Source organism: Salvelinus sp. IW2-2015, linkage group LG10 (genome assembly GCF_002910315.2).
Source record: "Salvelinus sp. IW2-2015 linkage group LG10, ASM291031v2, whole genome shotgun sequence".
NCBI lineage: Eukaryota > Metazoa > Chordata > Actinopteri > Salmoniformes > Salmonidae > Salvelinus > Salvelinus sp. IW2-2015.
This window is the reverse complement of record NC_036850.1, coordinates 12,266,136-12,281,656: the sequence shown is the minus strand read 5'-3', so window position 1 is coordinate 12,281,656 and position 15,521 is coordinate 12,266,136. Positions and strand designations below refer to the sequence as shown.

Genomic DNA, 15,521 nt, shown 5'->3' with positions numbered 1-15,521 from the left:
ATCAATATACACCACTACACCCTGCCCATGCAGGTCCCTGAAAATCTTGTCTACAAAGGCTTGAAATACTGATGGAGCATTCATCAACCCGTAAGCCATGACGAGGTACTCATAATGCCCTGAAATCATACTGAACCCCGTCTTCCACTCGTCTCCCTCCCTGATACGCACCAGGTTGTAAGCACTCCTGAGATCTAGTTTGGTGAAGAAGCACGCCCTGTGCATTGACTCAATTGCCGTGGCGATAAGAGGTAGCGGGTAACTGTACCTCACCGTGATCTGATTTAGGCCTCGGTAGTCCATACACGGGCGCAGACCTCCCTCCTTCTTCAAAAAAATAAACTCGTGGAGGCGGGTGAAGTAAAGGACCGAATGTACCCCTGACGCAGGGATTCGGAGACATATGTTTCCATAGCCTCCGTATCCGCCTGTGAGAGGGGATACAAGTGACTCCTGGGAAGTGCAGCGTCTACCAGGAGATTTATCGCACAATCGCCCCGTCGATGGGGTGGTAATTGAGTTGCCTTCTTTTTGGAGAAGGCGAGAGCCAAATCGGCATATTCGGGGTGAATGCGCACGGTGGAGACCCTTATTCCAGGGGCACCTGCTCCTGCTGACTCCAGATAGTTGGTGTGGGATTCTGTAAGGGGTGCGTAATCAGTGGCAGGGAAGTCAGACGCAGGAGAGCAGAACTTGGTAATAGCCGGAGCAGTTTAATAACATAAACCCACGGCATAAAATAAACAAGATAAGTTGGGTACAAAACCCTGTCACGCACCAAACAACACGTGCACAAGCACTTACAATAAACAATCCCACACAAAGACATGGGGGGAACAGAGGGTTAAATACACAACAAATGATTGAGGGAATTGAAACCAGGTGTGAGGAAAAACAAGACAAAACACATGGAAAATGAAAAGTGGATCGATGATGGCTAGAAGACCGGCGATGCTGACCGCCGCCCGAACAAGGAGAGGACCCGACTTTGGCGGAAGTCGTGACAGTCTGTCCCACTCACGCCAAACCTGATTGACAGATGTTTAGTGTGTGTGAAAGCGTGTGTTTGTTTGAGAACGTCTAATACTGCTACTCATCCGAACCGCTCATCTCTCATTGATTGTTAATAAGGAGATTCTTCAGTATTTGAACAGTGGACATTGTTCATACAGTATTAAAGCCCCTGACTTACAGTAATCCTGATTTGCTGACCTTTATTTTCCTAGCTGGGTGCAATAGGTAGTGTAGTGTAGCTGCTCAGGCAGTCAGGCAGCCAGGCAGGCAGGGGAATGGAAACACCAGGGTTATGCTACAGAGGAGGTAAACAGACGGCCAGCCAGTCAGAGAGATGGATGAAGTGCGATGGAAAGAAAGAAGGAAACGCAGGATGAACTCCTCACACTGTTGAACTTTTCCTTGCTTCAGTTGAGTTGCGGCCCATTTTTCTGCACTGTGTCACCGGCTGGTTTAGTGCGTGGGTAGGAGTGTGTGTGAGGGTATGAATGTATGTGTGCACATGCGAGCGAGGATGCTTGAGATTCAATGATGGTGAGAAGGATTGATAGAAAGGAAAAAGCTCTCACTACCTATTAGCAGCACATATTTACAGTATACTAAGAGCAGACTAGGGGCATTTCCCCTCTCTGCTCTCTGTCGAAGCCTGTTGATTGTGGGATGAGAAGCTAATGACCTCACCCTCTGATCCAGAACCAGCCGATTAGAGACAGACACAAGGCTGCTGGTCTTTGACCATAAAACCTCCCTGCAGCAGTCTGTGGTCAGTGTTGAAAAGATTAACTTGAATCACACACATTCTGAGGTAGACCTCACCCTTGGCTGGGCGGGGACTAGAGACCCAGTAAACCAGAGTCGACATTGTCACCTTTATCAGCCCATCAAATGCTGCCTCCCCCAGGTGCATGTTTTGTTTCTTGCCCTAGCTCTACACAGCTGATTCAAATAGCCAATTAATCATCAAGCTTTGATTCTTTGATTCAGTTGTGTAGTGCTACGGCAAAAAACGAAACGTGCACGCAGGGGGGTAGGGTGGGGGGGCCCAGGACCGAGTTTGGGAAACCCGGCATTAGCTCATGTCACATTACATCATGCGTGGGTGAGGTAACCATGGGAATATGTACATTAAGTCAAAACAGTAAGTCGCAGTGACTCGCCCCTCAGCCAATGTTGTCAGCCTAACTGGTCCATCCTCAAGATCATTGGCAGGTTCTCTGCCACTGTGAGTTTGCTAAAGACATTACACTGCACATGACACTTGACATTTTGCACGCGTTATATAAAAAATATATATTGTCCCTATATGATCCACATGAAAGAAGGAGAGAGTGAGAACTGTTGAAATTTCGCTAACAATTAAGCCAGAATTAGTAGAAAGGCGCCCTGGAGTGGGCCAGTGAAATCCTTAGAACAAACAGCGCTGTGGGCCACACGCTAGCTAGCTCATTGACTCTCACTTATAGGACAAAGCCTGTCTTTGTTCTCCCATTCTGGTTGCGTTAATTATAGATCTGTAGCAGACTGTAGGCCGGGGCGGAGCGCCTGCAGGGCTGGGACACAGTACTGTACTGGGTGACTGACTGCCAGGCATTATTATGGTGGATATGTTGTGATGTGTAGGGTGGGTTCTCTGCCGTCAGCTGTGGACACTGTGCGGTGCATTGCTGCGTTTCCCTGCTGGGTCTCTGTGGGGCCACCCTCAGTGGGGTCAGTGGAAAACGGAAGCATCCGGTTTTCAGAGGAAAAACAGAGAAGAGGTGAAGCCTGAACCGGATGCTTATGGGTTCTTCCGACCCTGCTCAGCTGTTTCTTTTACGCCTGCTACTTTAGGTTACTGAGGGGCAAACCCACAGGGCCAGATGAGAGTTGGTTGTGTGAGGATGAAACGCTGTGAGACGGATGGTTGTGGCAGGACTCTAACAGGCCTGGATCCAGAGCCCAAGGGGCAGAACACAGCATAGGGGAATCAGAGCGCTGGGCTCCCAGCTCCCCCCTTCCAGTCTCAGAGCTCAGCCGGGGAGCGGAGAGAGAAGAGGAGCAGGGGTGTGAAGGCAGCCCTCCCAGGGCCCCAGCAGGCGGTCTGGAAAGCCCTCGTGTACCCTGGCAGCCGCTCAAATGACCAGCATCTAGCTAGTTCACTGAACACAGGCTGAGTAACCAGCTTATGCCTGGACAATCACAGGGTCTGGTGTATTATCAGCATAATAATAATTATCATTATTAAAGGAATGTTTAGTGCAGAGCAGGCCACGGTTGGCTTGCCATCCAGCTCTGTGTTACTGTTAACCCAATCCAGCATTGCTGCTTTCACAGGGACCTGAGAGAGCCCTGCTTGTATGTAGACTCATTAGATGTTCCACTGTTTTCCAGTAGGGGAGGTGTGTGTGGATGTGTGAGGCATGCGGTTACAAACCAATACAAGTGTCAGAGGGTGTCAGGGAGGCTTGGTGATGAAAGGCAGAGGCGTTCATTCTCAAGCAATTCAACCCCAGTCTCAGCCCTCACCCTTTCACCTCTCTCTGGTTAATTCAAAAGTCCACACATCAATGGGACCTCAATTCACAGATTTGTACCTAGATCATTCAATCACTCAGAAAAATTGCTGTGTATTAGTCATTGACTGTGATGTTTGTCTGTGTCGTGCCTGTCCTCTGACCTCTGACCTCTGTGTGTCCCCAGCCTGCCTGTTTCGCTACAATGCCCTATCTCTGGTCTACCTGCTCTACCTGCTGCTACTGCCATGGTTCCTGTGGCCCAACAAACACACACTACGAGGTAAGACAACATGCCAGTCCTTCCCGTCATTTGGTAACTCCTGCTTGTTTTAATAGTTTCAGGCGTGGGTGGGTAGGTGTGGTTGTAAGTGGGAATGCCGAGACCTCTCACCGCAGCATTGAGATTGACGTTGATCAAATGGTGCGGTGTTTGGAAGTTGTGCAATATAACAGAAGAGCACAGACAAAACATTTGCAATACGATCCAAAATTAATTGTGGTTTAAGAAAAAAAAGGATGAAACAGGTTTTCAGAGCATGGTTCACATCCTCATACATACCACAGCGTCTGTGTTGTAATTGCTTTCAGACAGACCGCTTCTGTAGATTACATGGCAAAATCTTAACCACTAACTTCTACCTATATTTTACCTCCAAACCTATGAGGACTGCAACTCTGATACACTCCAGTAAATACAGGATCTTTGGAGGTTTATAAGTGATTGGTTTTTCCTCTCAGCTATTTAAGCAATAAGGCCTGAGGGGGTGTGATATATGGCCAATATACCACGGCTAAGGGTTGTGCTTACGCAAGGCTAAGGGTTGTGCTTACGCATGACGCAACGCGGAGTGCCTGGATACAGCCCTTAGCTGTGTTATATTGGCCATATACCACTAACCCCCGAGGTGTCTTATTGCTTTTATAAAACCGGTTGCCATCACAGTAAGGCAAGGAACTACACATCTAAATTGAAAATGTTGCTTTAATAAATAAATTCATAATAAATAGATTCCGCCCAAAAAAGTAGTCCGGATGTCACGTATACTCCCTCTCCGGCCTCTAGGTCATCAGGCTGCTGATTATCCCGCACGCTTGTCACCATCGTCTCGCGCACCTGCGCCTCATGACACTCACCTGGACTCCATCACCTCCCTGATTATCTTCCCTATATCTGTCACTCGCCTTGGTTCTTTCCTCAGGTGTTATTGACTCTGTTTCATGTCGGTGCGTTTTTTGTGTTTCGTGTTTATTTTAATTATTAAAACACTCACTCCCTGAACTTGCTTCCTGACTCTCAGCGCACTCGTTACACAGGACAAAAGTCTCGTTGCTAGACTGTTGCTATGCAACAGCCACAGGCTAGCTAGCAAGCTTACATTAAATGTATGTGTCACGTTCCTGACCTTATTTCCTTTGTTTTGTCTTTGTTTAGTTGGTCAGGACGTGAGCTGGGTGGGCATTCTATGTTATGTGTTTCTATGTTGGGTTCATTGTTATTAGCCTGATATGGTTCTCAATCAGGGGCAGGTGTTTTACGTTTCCTCTGATTGAGAACCATATTAAGGTAGGCTGTTCTCACTGTTTGTTTGTGGGTGATTGTTCCTGTGTCAGTGTTTGTGCCACACGGGACTGTTTTCGTTCGTTTCGTTCATTCATTCGTGTGTTCTTTCCTGTCCGTGCGTTCTTGTTTTATGTTCTCAAGTACAGGTCTGTTCACGTCGTTTATTGTTTTGTAGTTTATCAAGTGTTTTTCCGTCTTCGTCTTTCTTTAATAAACAAATATGTATTCAACCCACGCTGCATTTTGGTCCGATCCATGCTCCTCTTCAGACGAGGAGGAGGACGAGCGTTACAGTATGCAAGAACCGAGCATTAGTGCCAGCCACTTCAGAGTGACTAACACATTATTTATTAATGTTGATCTGAATGTTGCCATTTATTGTGCACAAATGTAAAAATTGTCCCATGTTATTGTTGGCTTGCCCATGTTGTCGTTTGTTGGCTCCACACTGCTGGAAATGGATGCCATTCTTTTAACTGGGGAGCTGCTGCCATTTTGTGTGACCTGAAACGTAAGACAATAGCGTTAGCTAATCAATCAAATGTATTTATAAAGCCGTTTTTACATCAGCTGATGTCACAAAGTGCTGTACAGAAACCCAGCCTAAAACCCCAAACAGCAAGCAATGCAGATATGGAAGCACGGTGGCTAGGAAAAACTCCCTAGAAAGGCTGGAACCTAGGAAGAAACCTAGAGAGGATCCAAACTCTGAGGGGTGGCCAGTCCTCTTCTGGCTGTGCCGGGTGGAGATTATAACAGAACATGGCCAAGATGTTCAAAAGTTCATACTTGACCAGCATGGACAGATAATAATATTCACAGTGGTTGTAGAGGGTTCAACAGGTCAGCACCTCAGGAGTAAATGTCAGTTGGCTTTTCATAGCCGATCATTCAGAGTTAGAGACAGCAGGTGTGGTAGAGAGAGTCGGAAAAACAGCAGGTCTGGGACAAGGTAGCACGTCCGGTGAACAGGTCAGGGTTCCATAGCCGCAGGCAGAACAGAACTGGAGCAGCAGCATGACCAGGTGGACTGAGGACAGCAAGGAGTCATCAGGCCAGGTAGTCCTGAGGCATGGTCCTAGGGCTTAGGTCCCCCGAGAGAAGAGAAAGAGAATTAGAGAGAGCATACTTAAATTCACACATGACACTGGATAAGACAGGAGAAATACTCCAGATATAACAGACTGACCCTAGCCCCCCGACACAAACTATTGCAGCATAGTTATAGTAATAGTTAGGCCTACATAGCGGTTATATTGTCAGGGTACATTAAAACTGAGCCAGTCACCTGCATTGCTTGCTGTTTGGGATTTTAGGCTGGGTTTCTATACAGCACTTTGTGACATCAGCTGATGTAAGAAGGGCTTTATAAAGAAATATTGATTGATTAGAATGATTTAGCTAGCTAACAGTTACATTCCATATGTAGCTGTTCACTGGTGGGCAGCTTTGTCACACCCCTCTTCCCTCAACTTTTTAATTATGCCGACAGACACATTGTTGCTCGTTGTGAATTCGGTGTCCTTCTGTACACTCCATGCCAAACTGAGAGGCGGGTTGTTGATATGTCGGTTCAAACCTGAGTCCATTGTAGCTGCTCATCCCATATTCTTCACCATTCATGTTTCTCACTGAACCATACAAGTTCTGTAGAATGACGTTCAGCTCCGTTTTTGTTGTATTCCCAAACTCACAGTGTGTCCCTTTTTCTGCACACCAGTCAGTGAAGCAGGTAGGTGCCCACTTTGTTTGTTTCACAGTATTATTTTCGGTTTCTCTCAAATTAATCTAAACGCTTATTTTCTACATCGGCATGTCGAACTACTGTTGATGTAGCCATTTTATCGACGTGAAAAGACGCAACGATATAAAGCGGAAAAGGCTAAATGTCATAGTCATGGTATACGGTCTCACATACACACGGCTAAATGCTGTTTTAGCCAATCAGCATCCAGTATCCAAACTACCCAGTTTATAATCTCAATTTGACAGCTGGAGGTGATGTTTGTGGGTGTTATGCAATAGTAAGCCATGGATTAGATTCAGGTGTGTGGCTTTGCCCTCTCTCATTTCCTCTGTGGAGGCTGGCAGCTGTGTGCCCGCTGGGCTGGGCGGTGTCAGGATGATGCCAGGTTAGCCAGGCAGGTAGACGGGCACTTACAGAAGGCTTTACATCCAGCTTTGTATGGGTCTTGAGTGAGAGCCTGGGGCCTGCCAAAACACACAGCAGGTGACTTAACCAGCTCCCTTTTGATATTGCCCAAATTATGCACTATTTAATGAAGCTGCCAGTTGAGGACTTGTGAGGCATCTGTTTCTCAAACTAGACATTCTAATGTACTTGTCCTCTTGCTCAGTTGTGCACCAGGGCCTCCCACTCCTCTTTCTATTCTGGTTAGAGGCAGTTTGCGCTGTTCTTTGAAGGGAATAGTACACAGCATTGTACGAGATCTTCAGTTTCTTGGCAGTTTCTCACATGGAATAGCCTTCATTTCTCAGAACAAGAATAGACTGATGAGTTTCAGAAGAAAGTTCTTTGTTTCTGGCCATTTTGAGCCTGTAATTGAACCCACAAATGCTGATGCTCCAGATGCTCAACTAGTCTAAAGAAGGCCAGTTTAATTGCTTCATTAATCAGAACAACAGTTTTCAGCTGTGCTAACATAATTGCAAAAGAGTTTTCTAATGATCAATTAGCCTTTTAAAATGATAAACTTGGATTAGCTAACACAAGTACGCCAATGTAGATATTCCATAAAAAATCAGCCGTTTCTAGCTACAATAGTCATTTACAACATTAACAATGTCTACACTGTATTTCTGATCAATTTGATGTTATTTTAATGAACAAAAAATTAGCTTTTTTTTTCAAAAACAAGGACATTTCTAAGTGACCCCAAACTTTTGAACGGTAGTGTATCTTATAACTGCCTTGAGCTTAGTTCGACTGTCATACCCATCAGAACCCAAAATATAAGCTTGTTTTACTCCAATGTTTGGAAACAAAGTCAATGTAAACAAGCATAGTTAAAATATTTTTTTATCTCATAGATGGTCAGGTCAGTCCTGGCATTCATAGCTCTGTCTATTCATTTGAGAGTGGTTTCTATTTCTCAAGCACCATCCCTCAGCTGTTTACCAAAACAAGTGGTGGGGGACCCGCTTTGTCAATTCTTGAACTCTGGATTACCCCTTTAAAGAGTGATTGAATTTGGGCCTGTTGACTATAACACACAGGGCCACACAAGCTCTAGTTCTATTTCCTGGTTACTTTTATGTGTAGAAATGTGTGGTCTGGTTTGGAATAAAAACTCATTTGCAGAGAAATAGCTATGATATTAATGTGGAAAGTGAAAAACCTAATGGCCAGGAATCTGCGATGGCAACGAGACAGGAATTCATCTGAAAAATACAGAAACCTCTTATTCTTGACTCTGCTCTGGAAGTCAAACTTGATTACCACAATACACTCCTGTTGAGAGTTTTTCAATCTCTACCTTCTCATGATTTGATGGTGCGTTTTTTTCCCTCAGCTTTCCCTCGATATAAAGTTCAGATCTCACAGTACTTAGTTGCAGTCTGTGTTAATCTCCTGCAGACATGATAAAAACACAGCAAATGTTGTTTTTCAGAACTGTACAAAGAAAAATTCTGTCAGCAGCACAAACCTACTGCTCAACGACGTCCTTATTCTATAGTAAAGTGGGTGTAGAGAAGTATAGCGCTAACCTCATGACAGCTCTATTCTTTTTTTGCCGCCGCTGCTCTTGCTCAGCAAAACCCAAGTGGTTTCATTGATTTACTCTACATAAATATTGCTCTATTTTATACAGACAAATCTCCTGGTGTGCTCTTAAAACCTCTACAGGATCGGTGGGTCCTCCGCGGGACGGTTGAGCTAACGTAGGCTAATGTGATTAGAATGAGGCTCTTAATCAAATACCAACAAACAGTGGATATGATTTCAGGTCTGGAAAATCCGCTCCTTCCACATCCTTCCCCTATCCTCCACCCACATCCCTGTCTGTGGTAGCAGTTTAATGGTCTATGGTGGCTGTAGAGCGAACAATAGAAATGGGACTCATTTTTAACAGCACAGATAAGCACACACACCCTGCACCCAGCCTTAACCCCCAGAGGCTTGTTTATCCAACACATCAACTGGCTCACGCTCCTGAGAGCCAATGGGCGCTATCAGTTCCTGTACTGGTGATGAGGTCTACAGTGAATCAGACCCCGTTCCTGCCGCCTCTGGGTAAATATACACAGAACCGGAAGCACGCTTATTATAGATCATTAAAACAGTTGAATTCTCCCATTCTCTCTCTTTTGTTCTTTATTTTTCCATCGATGAAAGGATGGGAGATTATATCAACAAGCTGCGTTTAATACTATTCTGTCTCCAGTGCTGTTAGGGTCAATAACCCATGTTTCTTTTAGAGGGGAAAAGGAGGGAAATCTGAGCATGATAAACTGTGCGGGGTCACATGACTATTGCTGGGGGAACTGAATATGTGTAAATGGTGAGAGGTTTATTTCAGTGGAACTCGCTGGTAGAGGTGATTCCCTGTAGGAAAATCCCAGAGTCTGCCAGCCTCTATTAAATGAAGCCTGACAGAGAATAGGATTAACGGTTTTAATGAAAACCATCTTGAATCGTTCCCTGCTTCCAATTATCAGCACATTTCTTGGTCCGGGCCTCCATGGGAGGACCAGATCCATGTAATCAAGGGGGCAGAACCAGGAGGATTCTGGAGACGTCAAGCAGAAACGACCCCTCCGCCTCACCTCCACATGCTCCTCCTTTCCAGGGAAAATGTAATCTCACGTGAATGTGGTGGAGCGTGGGGGCATATTAGGGTTGAGAGTAGCCATGGTCACAATGTCCTCTGTGGATTAGAGGGTTAAAGGAGCCGTCTTATGTCATACTGCCCTGAGAGCTGACCTGGTTACAGACGCTCTGGCCTGTCTAGAAGGAAACTATGACTGTTTCCAGAGATGGAGAGGAAGACAGAGAGGAAGCTTGTTCCATCTGCATTACAGTTAATACAGGCTACCACATGCATGTGCGCTCTTGCTTTCCCCTTTTGTGTCATTGAATCGATCCCATATTGTCATTCATTCAGTAACGTAAGCGAAGACTCAATTAAGTGGATCTCACCAACTGTATTGCCCATAAGGGATGGTATCATTGGATTCATTGAGGCCACTGACAGAGAGGACTGTGATACGCCTTAATAGTCCCTTTCAGCTCCTCCCCAGCTCAAATACACATCACCTGATACACTGTGTTTGACATTCCCTTCAAAAGACTATTTTCCATTGCTTGCTCCCTATTATCTAAATCCCCCGTATTGTACAATCTGGACACACTGTCGTTTCCCCAGAGCTGATAAGTAAAAGGACAAATATTGAGCACCTGTCTGGAGCCTGCTGGGTTACAGTGTTCCCAACATCGGAAAAAGATAGGGGATTTATTCGCTGGTATTCAGGTCCGACGCTCGCAGGGTGTTGCGTCAAATCTCCTCCCCTGTGTATTCTATTCACACCTGCTGGGGCTTTACAATGTCCCTTCCTGAGGCACCGATATCGAGACATCGCCCATATCCACAGCTTTCATGTCGCCGGGGAAACATCAGTTTGAGACATGGAGGGTTGAATGTCCCCTCTGGTTTTTGTTTTGTGTGTCATTTGTTGAGGAAGGCATCATGTGGCTTTCAAAGGCCCAAAAGCCCAACTGTCACAGACTGTCATGCTGATAATTGAGAGGGTGTGAGGGAAATGCACACCAGGCCAGGCCTCCCTAAATGAGTACTCGAGGCCGACCATAGCTTAAACTGGGCAGAGAATAGACTGTGGGAAGGGCCGTACAACTAGTTTGCAGGTGATTTCAGATGATTTCTGTTCCAATTCTGATATATTTGACAGGACAGCTGTCTGTTCTCACACAAATATGAGTCCACTCTCAATAGGCCCATCTGGTTTATTTGACATTTGTGGTCCTTTATTTGTCATTTTCCCCTATGGAGAAATGGAGCAGGTTTAGTCATTGAAAATAGAGTCCAGCATTTTGAATAATGAGAGAGAACTAGCATCAGTATGTAAGGTATCTGTCCACCAAATGATATACTGCTAGTGTGCACTGAAAAGAGACTGCATATTTCATCACAAACCATGTCAACCTGTAAATCATTTTAATAATGAAAACAAATTACAACACTATCTTCATTAAATGGCATGTAAAGTACACCTACAAACATATTGGCTATATTATGGATATTTGCCAAGCCTGACCCTTCCTTTCCTTTACCGGCAAGGCAGTGGAGGCTGCTGAGGGGAGGACGGCTCAAAATAATGACTGGAATGGAGTGGTTATCAAATGGTTTTCATCTGTTTAAAACTATTCCATTCACTTCATTCCAGCCATTATACTCGACTCAAGACATTATTATGAGCCGTCCTCCCCTCAGCAGCCTCTGCTGCTGGGAGTTATGTGGGAGGCAGGGTTGCGGTCAATTCCATTTCAATTCCAGTTGTCTTTAATGCTTTTCAATGAGGAACATTTGGAATTGAAATGGAATTGACCCCAACCCTGGTGGGAGGAGTGAGGGCCGGTGGACCCCTGTTTGGTTGTTTCTCCTGGTTTGATTAGTGCCCTGAGAGTGAGAGGCCATGGGGCCAGAGAGGAGCTTTTCCCAGAGGCGTGTCTGCTATGTGCCCTCCGCTCCTCTGCCCCAACAGAAACTGGGATTCCACACACCACTGTTATTTCAGCAGTCTTCTTACGCAAACGTCAGCTTTTCACACACCAACGCAGTACTGCGACAGGACAGGATGTCAGAGAACAGCCCAGATACGCGTAGGCAGCAGGACATGGTGTAAGATCCAAACACGTAATGCAAACAACAAAACAGAAATGTCGGTGTTGTCAGTCATTTTTGTTTACTATCGGGGAGCTGTTTCTTCGGGTAGCTGATTATTGTTGCTGATTGGTATTTTTTAAACAAATGTAGCTTAGTGTAATGAGTTTACACACATAGAACATGTGAATGAGATCCCTCTAGTAAGCAGATCAACTAGCAGGGTCAGTGTGTTGTCTCACTCTAATATTTTAGCAGTACAGTACGGGTAGTGTAGGCCAGAGATGCAGTGTGTGTGTTTCCAGTCAGTGGATGGTGTTAGGAAATGAAAACCGGTCAAGGTGTGGAGAAATGCACGAAGCAAAATACAAGGCGAACAACTTCTATGCTTAAAGATTTAATAGACAGACAACCAGATAGACAGACAGACAGACAGACATAGATATAGGATGTCATTACTCTGACAGTTTCACAGCAAATCTCTCCCCCTCCAGAGGGGAGGGCAAACCTAAATACTCTTGCCTTATCTCTTTGTTGTTTCACCCTTCCGTGCCTGGTGCCAAAGCATTAAATCAAGGCTGAGACCTTGGGGTTGAATAGACTATACATTTGAAACGTCTTAAAATCGCTTAAGGACACCCATGGCTGATTTTATGGCTCAAGGGCCCAGATACCAGTTACTAAGAACTGCTTTACGGTGACCTCTAGCATTAGAGAGGGTACCTAAAGGCCAAATTCCATTAGGGAATAATCATCAGAAAATAGCGTTTTTAACAGAACCACCATGCCCTCTGTACCCTGGACTGCTGTGTCCGGAGGCTGGCCCTGCGGACTCCTCTACATAACAGCCCTGTTTACACTAGCCATCTAAACCAGCTTTTTACGATGTGCTGGAAAAAAATAACCCATTATACCTCAGGTCCTCTTTTTTGAAATCTCCCCCTTTTACAAATGAGGTCAATGCAATTAAAGAAAATACATTGTTTTTTTGTGTGAATTAAAACAAACACAGCACAGTATTACTCAGAGTGCCTGGCAGGAGTCGGCTCATTTCTCAGGGATGAGACTCAGTTAGGTTCTGTTTTTCGACTTGTGCCTATTATTCCATCTCCCTTCAGTCTAAATAGTGTACAGGAATAAATAAACCCAACAGCTGCAGGATAACCTCCAGACCAAACTGTGAAAGTTGTGGCTGTTTAGCGGCCTGAGAATTAAACATAATACCCTGCTCTTTCAACGTGGACTGTTTTCCTTTCCACTCTAACCCGGGTCCAGAAACCCTGCTGCACCCCTCCATGTCAGGTGCACTACAGTCACAAGACTTGTTAGAACAATGTTCAGCACTACTCTCGTAAATGTTCTAATTCCTCCAAATGATCCTGTTTCATGGAAAATCCAGTAATGTCACCCCAGATTGCAGATTTTGGTTGAGGTTTTACGACGCATACAGCACCAGGGTGAGTGGGGAAGGAGGGCGCACGCTGAAACCATTTTTTTTTTTTTTCTGCCTGTCTCTGAAAATATAAACTAGAAAAGGCGAACATGGCCTAGATAAGGTCCTGCAATTCACTGAGTTTGGGTTTGATCTCCCTGTAGTGAACTACATTACCCAGTGGCCTCTGCTCACCTCTGGCTTTCACCAAGAACACTGCTGCCCCCACTCAGATCCAAAACCAGACCTTCTCAGATAGTTCACTATCTGATGAGACATGATGAGGCCATGATTGCAATGGCTGTCATGTCATGCTCCCGAGTGGCACAGCGGTCTAAGGCACTGCATCTTAGTACAAGAGGCGACACTACAGTCCCTGGTTCAAATCCAGGCTGAATCACATCCGGCCGTGATTGGGAGTCCCATAGGGAAGCACACAATTGGCCCAGCGTCGTCCGGTGTCGGCCTTCATTGTAAATAAGAATTTGTTCTTAACTGACTTGCCTTGTTAAATAAAGGTTATATAAATAAAATACATTTAAAAAATCCCTGGTGTGAAGATGGATGTGATTTTAATATAATGTTTGTGTTATGTGTTGGTAGTACTTAGGCATAGTAATTGCAGGTCTCAGATGTCGTTTCCACATTGGTGGCTGTGCTGGTCTCTCCTCAGAGAGATCTCCATCATATGAAACCTGCTCTGGAAAGAACACTACATACCATGCCCTGGTTCCCTGTGAGGAGCTGTCTCCCTCTGGCCTTGTATTAAGACACTGGAATGCACCTCCACATTCCATTCCTACTTTATCTCTTGGAATAGGAAACTATCCCAAAACTTTGATAACGGTGCAGATTACTTAGTGGTGTGCAATGACCGTGTAAATACAGGTAGGTGGGTCTAGGCGTGCATAGTTTTGAGATGTTTTAGAGGTCATGCTACTCTAGCTGACGGTCCTGAGTAATGTAACGTAGGAATGTAGTAGATGGACAGCTTCATGACGACCCTGGAAAGAACTATGATAGGTTATGCTTATAGCCCTTCAGGTCCTACAGGAGAGGGAAGGACTCAATAGCCTTGAACTATACTGTGACACAGGACACATGCTGAAGAGTAGCAAGGGGCAGATCTGGAAGGAGACATGGGCTAGCAGGAAGAGAAGACTGGTGCAGAACAGAGCCTTGATGAAGCGTCCAGTATGTCCTGGAGAAAGAGAGAGATGGAGTTAGAGGAGGGAATGGGGGGGGGGGGCAATGTAGAATATGAAAAGGGAGGATAATCAGTTCCTACCATCTCTCAGGTTCAATAGGTTCAGGAAATAGTCAGCGTGTACAGTACTAACCGAGCATGAACTGGACAGCAGGTCATTATAGAGGTGTGGGTTGAAGTGTTTTCCAAGGACTGTCCTGATCTGACTGAACTAAACATCCTCAACATCATCCCACCTTCAAATGATGCTTCATTTTCACCAGTCAGAACACATACTGAGACCATGGAGGCACTACTAATCACAGCAGTACGTTTATAGTCTAAGAAGGAATGCTTGTAACAGTTAATTGCCCGTTTTTAAACAAAATGGAACATTAGACTATTATCAAGCCTGTGGATGGCATAGAGGTACTGCCCGTGCAGAACTGTGCTGCTGACCATAAAATGCCCCCCTGCCCGCTCTAGCCCCGAATCCCCTCCTCGCCACAGTGTTGTGTGAGGCAGCTTTGATTGGTCTCCTCATAAAGCTGTCAGCTCCCATCGCTGGTGTAAAACAGGCCACAGTTAAGAACACAGGCACAAACTCCCAGTGTAGTGAACGAAACGCTGTAGGTCCCTGTGGAATCCTGGGGATTTCCTTACAGGCGTTGACTGGCTCAAGAAATGAGCAGCTACAACAAGTCAGTGTTAAGGACGAGCTTAAGGCTTTGATTGTTTTATAGGGCTGTTTTTCTCTGTGGCCTGCAGGGCAAAGGTAGTTTAACGGCTCAGTGCTCCTCTATCACCCCCTCCATTACAGCAGACAGGAGGCTAGTACTGCATTTACAGGTTATCCCTGATCCCAGATGTAAGTTTATTCCACGAACACCAATTTACATTTATGACTAATACTAGACCTGAAGATGAAATAATATCAACGTGACATTGCTAGCTAGAGGTAGCACACCAGAGC

At 45.3% G+C, this 15,521-nt stretch overlaps 1 protein-coding gene across 1 annotated transcript in view; it reads left to right on the top strand.

Annotated features, from left to right (window-relative positions):
- Positions 1-15,521, top strand: part of piezo1 (piezo type mechanosensitive ion channel component 1 (Er blood group)) — a 77,063-nt gene that overhangs the window by 24,550 nt on the left and 36,992 nt on the right. The window contains 3 exon segments of the mRNA XM_070445388.1: positions 3,694-3,844; positions 5,794-5,806; positions 7,709-7,730. Of these exon segments, the coding sequence (XP_070301489.1) occupies positions 3,694-3,844; positions 5,794-5,806; positions 7,709-7,730 (186 nt within the window).